General features: G+C 39.0%; 1 protein-coding gene across 8 annotated transcripts in view; it reads right to left on the reverse strand.

Annotated features, from left to right (window-relative positions):
• Wrn (WRN RecQ like helicase) overlaps positions 1-15,773 on the reverse strand; it is a 134,141-nt gene that overhangs the window by 12,002 nt on the left and 106,366 nt on the right. For 7 of the 8 annotated variants that reach the window (XM_052162536.1, XM_052162538.1, XM_052162537.1 and 4 more), the window contains 5 exons: positions 15,222-15,295; positions 7,374-7,449; positions 7,097-7,209; positions 5,138-5,252; positions 2,544-2,675 (listed from right to left, as the gene is read on the reverse strand). In XM_052162536.1, the coding sequence (XP_052018496.1) occupies positions 2,544-2,675; positions 5,138-5,252; positions 7,097-7,209; positions 7,374-7,449; positions 15,222-15,295 (510 nt within the window). The remainder of the gene's footprint in view (positions 1-2,543; positions 2,676-5,137; positions 5,253-7,096; positions 7,210-7,373; positions 7,450-15,221; positions 15,296-15,773) is intronic. The other variant, XM_052162541.1, reaches the window with a different exon arrangement.

The following is a 15,773-nucleotide window of genomic DNA, read 5'->3' on the forward strand; positions in this document are numbered from 1 at the left end:
GAGGACTTCCTACTGAAGCTCAGAGAAAGAAAACACCTGACATCTTCAGGGAGTAAATATTGACTGATGAATAAGCAATGAATAAACCTTGAATACAATTTTCATTTTAAATATTTCTTTAAAACTATTATACAGACCTCACCCTATATATTGATTAAAACTTTAGTTAAAAGTTCAATCCCTTTCCTTCTGTATTCACTTTAAAAAATGTGTTAGCCATTGGCTTTTTATGCTGTCTCTTATCTCTTATATGTTTTGAAAATATAGAAAGCTATATTGTAATGCTCTTAAAACTGGACATGGTGCTTTGGCTACATAAATTTCCAGGAAGACAACTCTTAGATGCTCAGGGATGATGCAAGGCCCCAGAAGGACTCTTTAGGGGTCCCGGGAAGATACTAATAAGTATTTTACATAAGCACCGCTCATTAAACAATAACTACAACTTAACAAGAATGCTCACTCACTCTTATACTACTGGACTTAAAGGGAATGATGATCAATTTCAAAAAGTATTTTTATAAAGATTTTGAAACAGATGTGGCTCCAAATACATTTCCAATATATATTAGGTAAAAGCTTTTTTTTTTTAAATCAAAAACCATAGACATTCACACTAACATTCATGATTTTTCTTTCAATATATTTAGAAAGTCTGAATTTCGACTGTATTTGTGAATATTGACTGATTCACAGAACAGACTGTCTAGGACAGTATTTTCATCTTTTATAAGTAGGTATTAAATTGCTTCCATTAAAAAGTATGGATCATGTGTGTATAACATCAGGGTTATTTGATACTAGGCATCAAATTACTTCCAATTAATTGTATTATTGCTTATCACTAATTAGTCCTCAGATGTGTTTAATTCTGCGGTTAACCAGCTAGACCCTCTTAAGACTCCAGGGAGGTATAGATAATCAACAATCATTTTACAAAGTCAAACACTACTGCGTAATGCCATAAGACATAAATGAAGATATTTCATTCATCATGTCACTGATAAAAGAATAACATTATATTTATTATTATTGAGCACTATAATATGCTTTATTTTGAAATTTGGAGCCCATTCCAAAATTTCTTGGTGATCATATTCCGTTACTGTATATACATGGTGAAATCATACATATAAGGTCTATTCAACAAGTGGACATTACTGATTGCTTACATGGGATGCAACTTGAATTCCTACTCACTACATCCTTTATTTTAAAACTAGGAAATGACATTACTTATTTTAAGTGAGGAACTTGACTATCCAGATATATTTTAAGTTAAGGACTGACTGTGGGTTCTTATTTCCATCTGACTGAGAGATCACTAAAGTGCCCTGATGCAGGGTAGACATGAAAAGCAGGCCCTGGCCCTCACAAGCTGGTCTGAATCAGTTAAATGTCAGAGAGGCGGGCAAGGCAAAGCAGGGGTCTCACAGTGCCCTAGTCTAGTGATATACTCTCCTAGTCTAGCGATATTCCCCTAGTCTAGCGATATACTCCCCTAGTCTAGTGATATACTCTCCTAGTCTAGTGATATACTCCCCTAGTCTAGTGATATACTCCCCTAGTCTAGTGATATACTCTTCTAGTCTAGTGATATACTCCCCTAGTCTAGTGATATACTCCCCTAGTCTAGTGATATACTCTCCTAGTCTAGTGATATACTCCCCTAGTCTAGTGATATACTCCCCTAGTCTAGTGATATACTCTCCTAGTCTAGTGATATACTCTCCTAGTCTAGTGATATACCCTCTGTCTCATAGAGTGAAAATCCCATAGCCTTAAAGGCTTAGCTTAGAACAAAAAAGAAATATTACCTATGGCCATTTTTCACAGTAATACGGTTTTTAAAAGCATGTCCAACATGCTTTTAGGAGGAAAAACCAGAGCAGAATGTGCTGGGCGATCTGAAGTGAACAGTAAGTCCTCATCACGTTATTTTCAGATCTTTGAATAACTTCCAGAGGCAGTGTATACTCCTCACACATGCACCAGTTTGTTTCCACAGCTTTGAGCTCTGTTTCTGTTCAGTTTACTGAATTTATTTTCTCCAGTAGAGCTTGGGATAGAGCCCAGGAGCTCCACATACTTGGTAAGTGTGCTGAGCTGAAGGTATAGTGGATGAAAAATTACACACTCCAGAATACAACGCTTCTTATGTTTTACAGCAAATGGTATAAAGAGTGGTATATCTACATTTGGTATTATTGGATTACATTTTGGTTTTGTGTTTCCTAATAATATATACACTAATGGTTTTATACTGGTTTTAAAGTCCTTCTGCCACATTTCCCCTGAGCTACATTCATTCATGTTCCCTGTGACAGTCTCTGTTAAGATGATCACAGTCACACTAGTCTTGCAGTTATTACCTGACAGAGACAGGCTTACCAGAAACAGAGAATGCCATTGTGTCTGAAGATTAAAGATGAGACTTACTGTTTGACAAGAAGTAAGAGACCACAAGTCACAGCTTCAATCCTGAAAAGTTGCAAAAACACAAGAGCACACTGACAGCTTTGTCACCTCAAGGCAGCACTTACTAAGGACATTTTCTTTTCCTGGAATAGAGTGTATGTGACGGCCGCAGACTGGGGGAGTGAGGGGTCTTTCTTTTCCATCTCCTGACTCTCCTCCTGTTCCTCATGAGGTTTGGTACTGGAAAAGAGGTCTGTCTGCAGAATTTTAAATGTGGCACAAATCAGAATAAGATAATGCCAGACATAACAACACCATCTACCCAGTGATCAGTGCATGGCTGTGAGGCATTGCAAGAACGCGAAACACTAAATATCTAGATAATGGAGAGTTTTCATGGGGAATGCGAAAGACAGGAATGTTTTACATGTCTATTTAAAAGGTTAAATAACTTAAGAGCATGCAAAAAACTTTCTCATCTTCTCTAGGGTTCAGTAGAATCCAAAAGGAACACACACACACACACACAAAAATGATCTAATTAATGTCTCTATGCTAATCCTAATTCTCTAGAAGTAAACACTGAACAGAATCAGTATTCAAGTTTATATACTATAATCATAGAATAGGCTCACAGATCATAAAGAGACATATCCTCACGATATCTGTATATGTCCATAACTACATATGCATATGTATGCATATATGCATTTATGTTAAAATATATTAAATAGTTAACTGTAAAACATACCCCAACTAGAGCTCTTGCCTTCAGGCATCATGTCAAGGGAAGTGAGTAAAAGCATGCGTTGCTCTTCTAGAGGACTTGAGTTTTATGACCAACACCACATCAGGCAGAGCCTACACACACACATACACACACACACACACACACACACACACACACATTTATTGAAAAATAAGTACATAAAATACTTAAAAGATGTACTTAGGAAACTCTCCTAGGTATAGTTCTTTATGAAATATTCAAAAGAAAGAATAGGAAGAGATTAAAAAAATAAAATTCATTAAAAATAATGGAATTTTCTTAAGCTTTAAAATAAATAAATGAATAAATGAAAACTGGTTTTTTAGGCATATATAAAAGATTAGAACAGCATTCTTAGTTATAACAAAACAAGGGGGAAAAGAGCTTACTAATGTAATGGGCCCAGTCTCCTAATGAATAAACCTGGTTTCATCTTGGTAAGATAATATATCACTGCGCTCTATTAAACAAAGATTTGTGAGAAAATAATTATGGGTTTCAATTTGAGGACACTTTGTTTCTTCATCTTGTCATTTAAGGAGGTCATTAAAAATATAAATACATTTGAAGCAAATATATTAAAAGCTTATTAGATATAGTGATTATTTATTTAATAAATGTTTTAAACAATGCAGGCTAACTGCACAAGTCATTTTTCTCTCTCCAGAAGATTCAGGATGGTTGTTTGGACACCTGGCCTTTGGGGCATTTCTCTTTTGCCTTGCTTCTGCCTCCTCTCTGAACCCACTCCTGCTCAGACAACAGCTTACTCATGAAGGAAGATCACTAAGCGCTCACAGAGAATATGCTCCCTCAGCTACTGTTGGTGTGGTATTCCTCATATAACCAAGATACCACAATTTCACTTTCAAATCATCTGATATGAAATGCAATCAACTTTATACAATTGCTTGCTTAAAGTTATGAAAGAGAAATTTTAAGGTTGCCAAAGGTGTTCTATTTCAAAAGAGGATACAGTATACACAAACACCAGATATCCTATGTGGACCAGGGAAGAGTGCTCTGAGGAGGACCCAGTGGGCCCGCTGGGGAGACACGAGCCCACACTCCCACTGCCACAGCTGCTTAACTTCTCTATCACACATCGCCACTTCCCTGACACACAACAGTAGCCATCACTTCTGTGGGTCAGAGAAGGAAATGGAGACCAGGGAAATGGAAGACAATTTCACATTCATAGGGAAAAGCACAGAGCTGAAGTGCTGAGTCCCTGAGTCCCAGACCAGCAGTCTTCACAGCCACAGATGGTCTCCTCTCACAGTGGGCTTTACATGGGGAGTTTGAAGAAAAAAGTAAAACAAACAAACAAGTCCATGGAAATGGTCTTTATGATACAATGAGAACTCATCAGTGAAATGAAGAAGCAAGGCAGACTGCAGAGAAAAGCGGGAAAGCTGTCGAACCAGAGGATTCCTAACTGCAGGAAGGGGCAATGATTAGGACACATGCAGAATCAAAGGAAACTGAAGGGGCTAGGTCCTATCTGACTAACAGCTAGGATATACACACACAAATTCCTAACTGCCGTACTGGCGAATAAAAGAACCTGTTAGCCAAAATATAGGACATATACAAACTTAAAATAACACTTTCCCATTAAAGATGAATATGTAGACAGCTACTTTAACATTACGAATAAAGGTAGGTAACTCCTAGGCATGATGGCTCCTGCCTATAGTCCTCAAACTGGAAGACTGAGAGAGGAATCCAAGTTCAAGGCCAAATGGGCTACAAGGCCAAGACCACAGAAGCCTGGGCTACAAAGATCCTGCATCAGTTGATTATAAGAGTATGTAGCTAACACATTATTACAACCATTTACTGTGAAACAATCTGTCCAGGTAGAAATGCAAATAAAGAGAGAAAGTACTGCCTCTGAAATAGTCAAAAGTGTTACTCTCTAAGAGTTTATGTAAACCAGAATATTACCTGAACACTATTTACTTGACAGAAATGTTTGATGACTTCCAACAGAGGAGCCAACAGAGTAGCTTTGCCTTCAGAGACACCATCAATCTGTTTCACGTTGTCAACAGTAGTCGGTCTGTCATTTACAAACAAGGGAGAGAGAATCATGAAGAAGCCACTGAGGCAGCATCATTTTGAGAATACAGCTCAAGCTGTACTCTGTAACTGTAACCTTTCTACAATCAAACCCGGCTTCCTACAAACGGCCACACCTCATGATCCCTTTATCTGCTTTCATCCACTGATAGACTTGCTGTGTAAACAATTAACAACAACAACAAAAAAAAAGGCCCTGTTTCTATTACCACAAAACTCAGTTCTAACTGGTGAAGAGGCCATTATCAGAAAAGATATGCTAACACCCAGTGCTCCACTTGGTTATTCATAGACATGGAAACTATGAGATTCTAAATAGGACAGTAAGAAAGGCTAAGAAACTTAGAACTAAGTCTCATTCATATTTCTTTCCTGTAAAATGTCTCCACTAACAGTAAACGGCTCACTAGGTAGGCCTTTACCTCAATGGGTTTATTTGGGTCTGCTTTAAGCCCATGGTGCTAGTCAGAGCCTTTCCGTTTTAAATGCCCTTATTGTGATACAGCTTCTAAGCTTCACTTTAAAGGATACAAATACCCGTGAGTCACAGCACTCAGCCTTTTCCAGTATGCCCAATATCAAAGACTATATAATGCCATCTTTCTAAAGTCCACCAATCTAATTAACGATTACTCTTATACCTTAAGTATTCTCTGAATAGCAAGTGTCATCTTAGAATATTTATTTATTTATTTATTTAACAAAATAGTTATAGTAACATGTAAACTACTATATGCTAAGGATCCTTAGAATATCCTGCATTTAAACAGTATCTATTAACTGAAATTTGGTGACAGAAACAAAGTTTTAAAGGAACAAATAGACAAAACTTTGGAAATAAGTTCTGCGTGCTTACTAAACATCTTGTTCTTCTGAGACCCATGCTGGGTGCTATCAAAGCCATAACGAGGTGGGAAACTAGTACCATCATTCACAAATTAAGTTCTAATATATGATACACATTTACAACTAATTATATGGAAAAAGAAATAAAGCAATATTCACATAAAAGCATCTTTAGAATCCACCTGAAACGCCTTGATAAGTTCAAGGGAGAGGAATTATTTGGCTGACTAACACAATGGGAGACATCATGGAGGAAACAGTTATTAAACTAGACCTTGAGGATGTCTTAAGATAAATTGTGCAGAATCAAGGAATTCATGACAGAAACAACATAGATGGACGCTAAAAGGGCATTGCCCAGGAATGGTAAGAAATTCAGGTAATGGAAACCATTGCAAATTCTGTACGGAAATGAAAAACTAGGTTTAAGACAACAAATAGAAGGGCTTGGATTCTAAGCCAAAGAAGCCAAGGCTGTGTAATCAATGTATTATTAGTTATCAGATGTGAGGGAGTGGCCAGCTTCAGAGGCTTCAGTAATAGGGAGTCCTGGAAAGGTCTGAAATATTACACTGTGAAGAAAGGCACAAGGATAGACACAAGAATGTGTAAATCAAGAGTTGAAACTTTTTAAATAAGAGGAAGAAAAAGAGGAACTAAAAAAGGAAGCAAGAACACGGTTTTGAGCAGGTCACTGAGACCGTCAGAGGATAAGTAAAAGCCCAGAAACCTGAGAGAAGAGGAAGACGTGATCAGGTGACATCGGGTACAGAGGGTGAGTGACTGGTGATGTGGTTTTATAAAGCTGAGCATGATTCACTCGTGTGTAGGCAGGGAGGGAATCAGAGGGTACCTGAGACAGCACAGTGGCATAGATGTGGCAGTCCAACCCAGGCTGAAGCTGTGGCCATGCTGTTGGCTAACGATATGTTTCAGAAATCTATTGTGTCACCGAGAGTGGGAACGCAAGCAGCTTACCTCCTTTTGGCCATATCCAGCAGAACCTTGTTTGTTGCTAGAACAGCTGGAGGTACATCCATTTTATTAGCGTGTCTCTGTCTTGCTTCCACCAACATGGTATATAACACAGTCTGGCAAGAAACAAGGGCACAGCACTGCTTTTTAAAACGCACTTAGCAAGAAGTTGCCTTTTCCTTTAGAACTCCAGGCACCACTGTTAAGATGAACTGAGTCCTCCGCCTTAGAGCATGGGCTACCTTCCCACAAGCGGACCGCCCCTGTGTGGAAGCCTTACCCGAGATCCCAGCTCCTGGGCCGAGATGGCAGGTTCAAAGCAGCTGGAAGATGTCCCTGGGGCCTGCATCGTGACACTGAAATGTGTAAAAGAAGATAAATACACTTTTCTTCTTTCCTCCGTTACTTTTTATTTCATACTCCAAATAAGAATCTTTCCAAAACTAGCACTTACTCTTTGCAACACAAGTAAGACAATCTGTGCTTCAAGTGCAACAGCCTAGATCTTAAACATTTTGGACCAGATAATTTATTGTGATGCTACAGTTAAAAATGTCATCTAGTTCTGTTATCGTGGCTTAAAGGGAGCACCCACCAATCTTCCTTTTCAGCCACGTGCTTGGAAAAAAAATATGGCTTATCCAAAGAGAAGAAAATACCTTCCCAATCAACAGGAGTAGAGACTTTCTCACTGTGAAAGCCCTGATTCTTGTTGGTAGGCAGCCGCAGCAAAGAAATAACAAATTTACTCAGATTTTTTTTTAAATCAAACAAACAAATATATGACAGAAGACATAATTTTCTTTTCAACAACTGCAGAGACTGATCAGAGTATCAGAAAGGATATGTACAGGGAGGCAAGCTAGATAACTCACAAGAAGCATTTTTCACTGATGGGCTAATTATAAACAGGAAAATGAAATTGTATAAGATACGATATGCCAGATTTAAATTTCTTCTTCTTGAAAATAAGAAAGTAAATGTGATTGATTGGTAGTCCAGAAATGTTTGCAAATTTCTGTTCCAAGAATTCAGTAATTACAGTATAAAGTAATAGCTCATTCCTATATTTATCAAATCCTATCACATTATATTAAGTCAACTTGCAGTTCAAAGAAATACAAAGTTAATCAAGAAAATTACAGATCTCCTTTAATTCACATTTAGACTTTTTATTTAGTGTCTGTGTGTGCACGTATGCCATGGTGCATGGATGTATGTCTGAGGACAGACTGAGGGAACCAGTTCTCTCCTTCCACTGTGGGTGGGCCCCAGCGCCTCAGCTCAGGCCATCAGGCTCGCGTGCCAAGCCTTCGCCCCCTCAGTCATCTCGCCAGCCCAATTTAACTTTTACCTTGTCTTCTTGGACTCTTAACAATGACAAGCTATTAGCATGGTGACATTTACTAAACCAAAACCTTGCCACCACATTTTCTCACAAAATTCTAAGTGATGTCACTAATGTAGACAGATACCCATAGAATTTTAATAAAAATCATGCAGCACAACTGAAGCAGGGACAGCTTTGGTGATGGTACTGATTGGGAACTTGACAGGATCTAGAGTTACAGCAGCATAAGCCTTTGTGGTTGACTTAGAGATTAGAGGTCAGGGCAACTGCGGTGGGAAGACCCACCTTGAATACTGCTGGGATCCCAGGCTATGCAAAAACAAGGAAGAAGCAGAGTATGACTACTCATTTCCCTCTGCTACTGACTACAGGTGCAATCCTCTGTGCAAGGCCTGCTAGCATGACTGAGTGTACCTCAAAATGAGAGCCAACACACACTCTCACTTCCAGAAGTTGCTCTTGTCAGGTATTTTATCCCAGACACACGGAAAACAACAACCACAGTCTTCTATCAGTGACAAGCCCAGGAGCAGGTTGACTCACTGCTGAAGTCGCCCAAATCTAAAACGAACGGTCAAACAGCAATGCTCCTCAAACTGGTCATATAATACAAAAGAAAGAACAGCAGCAAACTCATTCTGTGAAGCTAGCATTACCCCACAAAAAGATAAGGACAAGCACAAACAGACAGACAGAGAGACAGAGACAGAGAGACACAGAGAGGCTATAGACCAATATCCATGATGAGCAAAAATATGAAAATAAACCTGCCAACAAAATTTAGGAACACACAAGGTCATACACCACGGCCAAGGGAGACAGATTCTGGTGATACAATGATGCTTCCCTAGAATACATGGAGAATGCAAAGTTAGAAGACTCAAGGAAAATCTCCAGGACGTAAGCATCTCCATGGATACAGAAAAAGCCTTTGCCAAAGTTCAATGGCCCTCATGGAAAAAAAGCATTTCAGAAACTACAAATAGAAGGAAGTTACCTCAATATAATGAAGGCTACAGACAGTAAACCTACAGTCAATGTGATAAATGAGGGGAAAACGAAAATATTTCCTCTAAAATCAGGAATGAGACAAAGGTCCTTAGTTTCTCCATTTTTATGCAAGCTGGTGCTAAAAGGTCTAAGCTAGAGAAGTTAGATACAAGGACGAGGCAAAGGCATATAAAGAGTAAAATTATTCCTGCTTGCAAATGATAGGATCCTACTTTTTAAAGACCCTAATGGTTCTACCAGAAACCCCTCAGACTCAATAAATGTTTTTCAGCTACAAAATAGGCTGCAAAATGAATACACTAAAGTCAGTAGCTTCTCTACACCTCAAATATCGAACTTGATTGAAGAAGATTTAAGTAGCTTTAAAAACCTAGAAATAAACTTACCAAGGACTTAAAAGCATTCTACAACTTTAAACTTTGAAGAAAAAAGTTGAAGACATTAGAAGATAGAAAGACCCTAGATACACACAGATTGGCAGAATATGGTGACAATAAATAAATTACAGAAACTGATCTTTATTCAACATAATCCCTATCAAAATTCAAAAGATAATCTTCATGGAAAGAGAAAAAAAATTCCTAAAATGTTAAGAGAAGCAAAATGGCAGCAAATGGCAAAAGCAGAAGGACACTGCAATAGCTGAACTCAAATTAGACTAAAGAGACAGTAACAAACAAAACAAAACAAAACAAAACAAAACAGAGCAGAACAAGGGACTGGCACAAAAACAGATACGTGGATCAGAGAAATCCGCTGACAGAATTAAGTCACAATGGCAGCTATTTCATTTTCAATAAAGGCTTCAAAAATATACAGTGGAGAAAAAACAGCAAACAATGCTAGGAAAAGTGGGAAGGGATGGATGGATAAATGTAGAAATAATAAGTTAAAAAATAAATAAATCTGTATTTGTAACCCTAAAATTCCTAAAATTCTGCAAGTACTCTAGGAAAGTGCTTCAAGGTACAGACAGAGGCGAGGATTCCACGGGCGAGGTGCAACCACACTCAAGGTTGAACGAAATTACAATCAGCAAAGCAGAGGAGGCGATCAGCCACGTGAAGAGAGAGCCTGCAAAATGGGAGGAAAATCTCATTGACAGTAACTTAATATGTAGTGTATGTAAAAATAAAATACCAATGATTTCAAATCAATCAATAAGTCAATGAGTTGAGCTGACAGTTCTCAAAGGATTAAAATACAAGTGGCAAATAATTGGAAAAAGATGTTAATTACCCTCAGGCATCAGAAATGCAAGTAGAATGGGCATCGGCACAGAAACAAACACAAACACAGACGGAGCTGTGGGAGTAATGGAAGCCTTATTCAGTGTTTGTGAGAGTACAAACTAAAGCAGCCACGGTGGACTTTCAGTGAGAATATTCCTCAAAAATCACAACTACCAGAGGATGCAGCTTTCGAGATATAGCTCCAAAGAACTCTAAGTCAACATACCAGAGAGACACTGTCCATCCTTTTTAACTGACACACTATTCACAATAGCCAGGATATGGAACCAACCTAGATGCCCATCAACATTGAATGGAGAGAGAAAATGAGACACAAGTACACAAGGCTGTTTCATTCAGCTTCGAACACTGTAGTTATGACAGTCACATGACAATGGATGCAACTAGAGATGATTATACTAAACAAAATAAGCTAGACTCAGAAATAAAAATATCATACTTTCTCTCATATGCAGATCTAGGTGTGTGTGTGTGTGTGCGCGCGCGCGCGCGCGCATGTGTAAAGGCACTGTGAGAATGGGGGAAGTGGACTGAAGGAAAAGGGGGGGACCCATATGTCACAAAAGCAGGAGGAAGAAGAGGAGACTAGTAGGAGAGGAAGGAAGGGGGGTCATGGAGCAGGTGAAAGACAATGAACTATATCATACATGTATGAAAATGCTCTAGGAAAACCCAAGTATTTATATGCCAGATAAAAATAATTTAAAATGTATTGTGCGTGCTTATTACAAGTACACAGAAGAAAATGTCACAGTACCTATAGAAACATCAACAATGAAGGTCAGATACTACTACATCCTTGAAGTGACACACCTTTTAAAAAGTAGGAATAATTTTTACATTTGATTTTTACCTGAAAGGCTGCTAAACGGTGGCAAACAAGACGTTTTAGAAATGAAAATATAATGATAAAAACTCAGTGTTCCTTAGATGAGAGGAAACAAAAGGGAGCCAGAGCAGAGCGGGAAACCAGTGAAAAGAAAGCTAAAGCCAACTGGAGGAAACTGAAGGACCGTTACCAACAACAAGAAAGGGAAAACAGCGGCTGAAGCGACACAGCTTGCTTCTAACTACTTGTAATATTTGCATGGTTATGACACTGCAAAGAACAATGACTCAAACGTTACGTTCAAGGAAATGAAGAAAGGGAAACACACCATATAATAAAAAGTCAACTATTTTTAATTGATACACTGAAACCAGAGGCTTAAAAGCAGGGCATTTAGAGAGTTGCTTGCGAACTCCAGAGACATTAGCTAGCAGACCGGAGAACGACCTGAGGAGTGTAGGGAGGCCATGGGATGTTATAAGCCTCGAAGTACCAAGCGACTTCTTCTATGTGTTACTTAATGAATACTTAATATATCAAAAATGATGATAGTAAAGGGTCTGGGAAGAAAGCTTAGCTGGTGCCTGTCATGCAAGGTCATGGCGACCTGAGTTTGATCCCCAGAACCTACGTTTAACAGCAGCCAGGCGCTGTGATGTTCATTTCTAATCTTGGCACTGGGGAGAAAGGGACAAATGGAGTCCTACACCTCACAAGTGTACCCTAGCCTACGTGATGGGCCACACAGGCCAGTGAGAGAATTAAAAGAAAGAAAAAAAAAAGGTGGATGGCTCCCACGGAATGACACCCAAAGTTCACACCTTCTGGCTTGCACATGCACATACATACATGTGAACTTCTCTCCCACAGGAACAAGGATTCATGCACACACCTGTACACATACAGTTGCAGATATGTGAGTGCCTTATTTCCTTTCGTACACTAAGTTTGTATTCTTAAACTAATTTCTGGACTATTCCATAGGTAGGTCAAACTATGGTTTTTTTTTAACCTTAGCTCTTAAACATTTAATCCCTTCAAAGTGTGCTTCTTAACTTGTCCAAGAACGACATTATCATCTAGTACTAAAGAATCATCTTCGAGCAGTCCATTTCCTTAAGCTGTTGTTTGCTAACACCTCCTGTCTTACAGGTCTGTTGCTCTCTGTGTGCCCCGGCCACCTTCCTCTTCTACAATAAATAGCCTCCTGAAAGACACTGCGGTTAACTACCAGTTTGCGCTTCTACCGCCCCAGGGGCCACTGCAAAGATCCATTTATTTTACTTAGAGTTAAAAAGCTAAGCACAAATAATCAAAAGGAGAACATTTTATAACATGTTAGATTATACAAGATTTAAGCTCCACTATCTATATAATTCATGTTTCCTAAGATACAGGCACAGTCATCACCTTATAAATTACCTATGGCTGTAAGGCTGAGCATTGCCATGGACGTTTGGAGCCTCAGAGCCTAAGGCATTCACCGCTTGACCCTCTGCAGGACAGTGTGTCAGCCCATGTTCCAAGTCAGAACATGGTCATGTCACACCTCCCCTCAGCTCCACTGCCTTCACACTGACCGGAGTGCTGGGGTGGACCTGAGAATGCCAACCTTCGGTTATTTCCTCAGGCTCTGGGCCACCGTTCCCTCTTTACCAGGCAACCTCCCAGCCACTGCTGAGCTGTACAGTAGTCACATTCTTCTGGCCTCCATTTGCCTTATGTTACTCACAGTACCTGTCTCACACCCGCCTTATGCTTTGAAGCCCAGCCTCAGCCTCTTGTTTCTTTTTGAGATTATACTCTAACTATGACATTTTCCTTTTCTCATTTCTCTCTACAAACTCTTTCATATATCCCTCCCCATTCTCCTTCAGATTCATTAATCAGTATTACATGAATATATATGTACAATATATATTTGCATACACATATGTTCTTCCATGTGTAACCTGCCAAGTCTGTTCACTGTTCCTTGTACGCGCGGTTTCAGGGATGGTTTGTTTGGCCCCAGACAACCAATCAGGATCCTCTTCCTGGGGAAGACTACTTCTGTTCCCAGCTTTAATTACTTTCAGCCTCTATTTTTTATAAAATATTATAGTCTAAATGCTCACTTTAAGACTTTTTATATTTTTTACTAATTAATGTTTTACCTACACGCATACACAAAGCACATGTTTACCACATGTGTGTCTAGTGCCCACAGAAATCAGATGAGGGCATCAGATCCCCTGGAACTGGAGTTACAAATGGTTGTGAGCCACCATACAGGTACTGGAAACTGAACCCTGGTCCTCTGCAAGAACAGTAAGTGCTAGAAACCATCAATCCATCTCTCAGGCCCCATGGGTGGTAGTTTTATATATACCTTTCCTTGTACATCTCAAGAATTATCACCACTGAAGAACTGTGGCAACTACACCGGCAATGTCCCCTGTGAATCCTGGGGCCTACAATGATGCCTGTGTTACAAAGCAGCCAAACGAAACACCTTTACCACTTAAACATACAAATGTTTCATGGTGCTAGATGGACACTGTCATGTATGCGTCTTAAAGTTTCTATTTAAATAAAACATTAGTAACTGCATCTCACACGGCCAAACAGAACAAAATTAAGATAAGGAAATTAATACTGTGATAAAGGTTTGTAAGATACAAAGTAGTGTTATGCATAGACAGTGTGGTTCTTACAGCATATAAACTTTAACCTGGTATGAATTTAAGCACAGTCCATTTAATCTTTGTGTATAATAAAAGCCGTGACACTTCTCTTACCCCATCCTCAGACAGGATATTAGATTCTATACATTCTCCATACTTCTATTATTCAGTAAGCCATACAGTAAGATCAGAATCACACACAGCCGGGGCTGTAGCTCAAAGGTAGAATGCTTATCGAGAACAAACAGCACTACGTTCCATCTCCAGCACAACAAAACAAAACACTAAAACTACGATGGGTATTTTAGCTTTTTCACTAACGAGTCTTACATTTCCAGTCTTATTGCCATAACACCTTTGTTTGTGATATGAGGCACCCCAACACATACACAGCAGAGGACTGCTGGCTCTGAGTTTAGTCAGAGAAGATGCACCTAACCCTTGAGAGACTAGATAGGTCTGGTGGGGTAGGAGAGGGGTTGGGGGTTGGGACATCCTTGTGGAAACAGGGTGGCAGGAAGAGGAATGGGATGGGGAACAGTCGGAGGGTGGACAAGGGGGGGGAGGGGGGGAAATCTGGATGGTAAATACATACATACATACATACATACACACACATACATACATAATCATACAAAAAGAAATAAAATGGGTTGTGGATATGTATTCCCAAATACATAATAACCGTGATTAAGTGATAGAGGTAGACCTAAAGGATGTGAGCCGGCAATGTCATTAGCTGTACATTCACAAGCTGCCCTCGGTACACTTGACTTCAGAGTAACAGGGGCGTGCTTTAAGATACAGGTGCATCAATGCAAAGCATTGTAAACAGAGGGGTCCAAGAAGCATGATCTAACACCCTAACTCTCTATGTGTCTGCTTCAGTCATTACAACTACAGAGGTTATGCTGTGATTTTTTTCAATGGAACAGCTCAACATCTGATAGTCCTTTTTCTTTAGGAAAGAAAGGAAAATATCAGTATCAATAATATAAGCAAATATAGAACTCAGTACCTTTTTTTAGGCATGTTAGTCCCAAAAGAAAATTTCTCCGGCACTTTGTAAGAATACGTTCTCTCCAAATTAGACTATTTTTCCAGAAGTAAAGTCCATTTAAAAAAAAAAAGAAGAAATTTTAAAAACATTTAAATACAAAGAAATCTCAAAATAACAATTTACCCCTAAGCAATCAATTCTTCAAATAAATAAGCTAAAAATAAACTGTTGATGACCACCACCTTTGATGACTTTAAAGACAATTTAAAAAGTAAATGATCCTAAGAATGTCCTGAGACACAGAAGCCCACATTATAAAGGCAATTCAACTCCGTAGCAACATTCTCAACCAGTAGAAGTGATGCACCAGGAGACTGAATTCACCATTTTCCATCACCATGTTTAGCTAAAGACAGCCTGTACACAAAGAATCTATAGTAGTTACTAAGATGCTAACAAAACAAGAAATCATATATGTGTCCATGTGCAGATGGGACGGGTGTGTCTGTGTATGTGTGTGTAGTTTTAATGAGAATATTTAGGAATCAGACATTTTTATTAACTCCAAGT

The sequence above is a fragment of the Apodemus sylvaticus genome, chromosome 18, assembly GCF_947179515.1.
Source record: "Apodemus sylvaticus chromosome 18, mApoSyl1.1, whole genome shotgun sequence".
NCBI lineage: Eukaryota > Metazoa > Chordata > Mammalia > Rodentia > Muridae > Apodemus > Apodemus sylvaticus.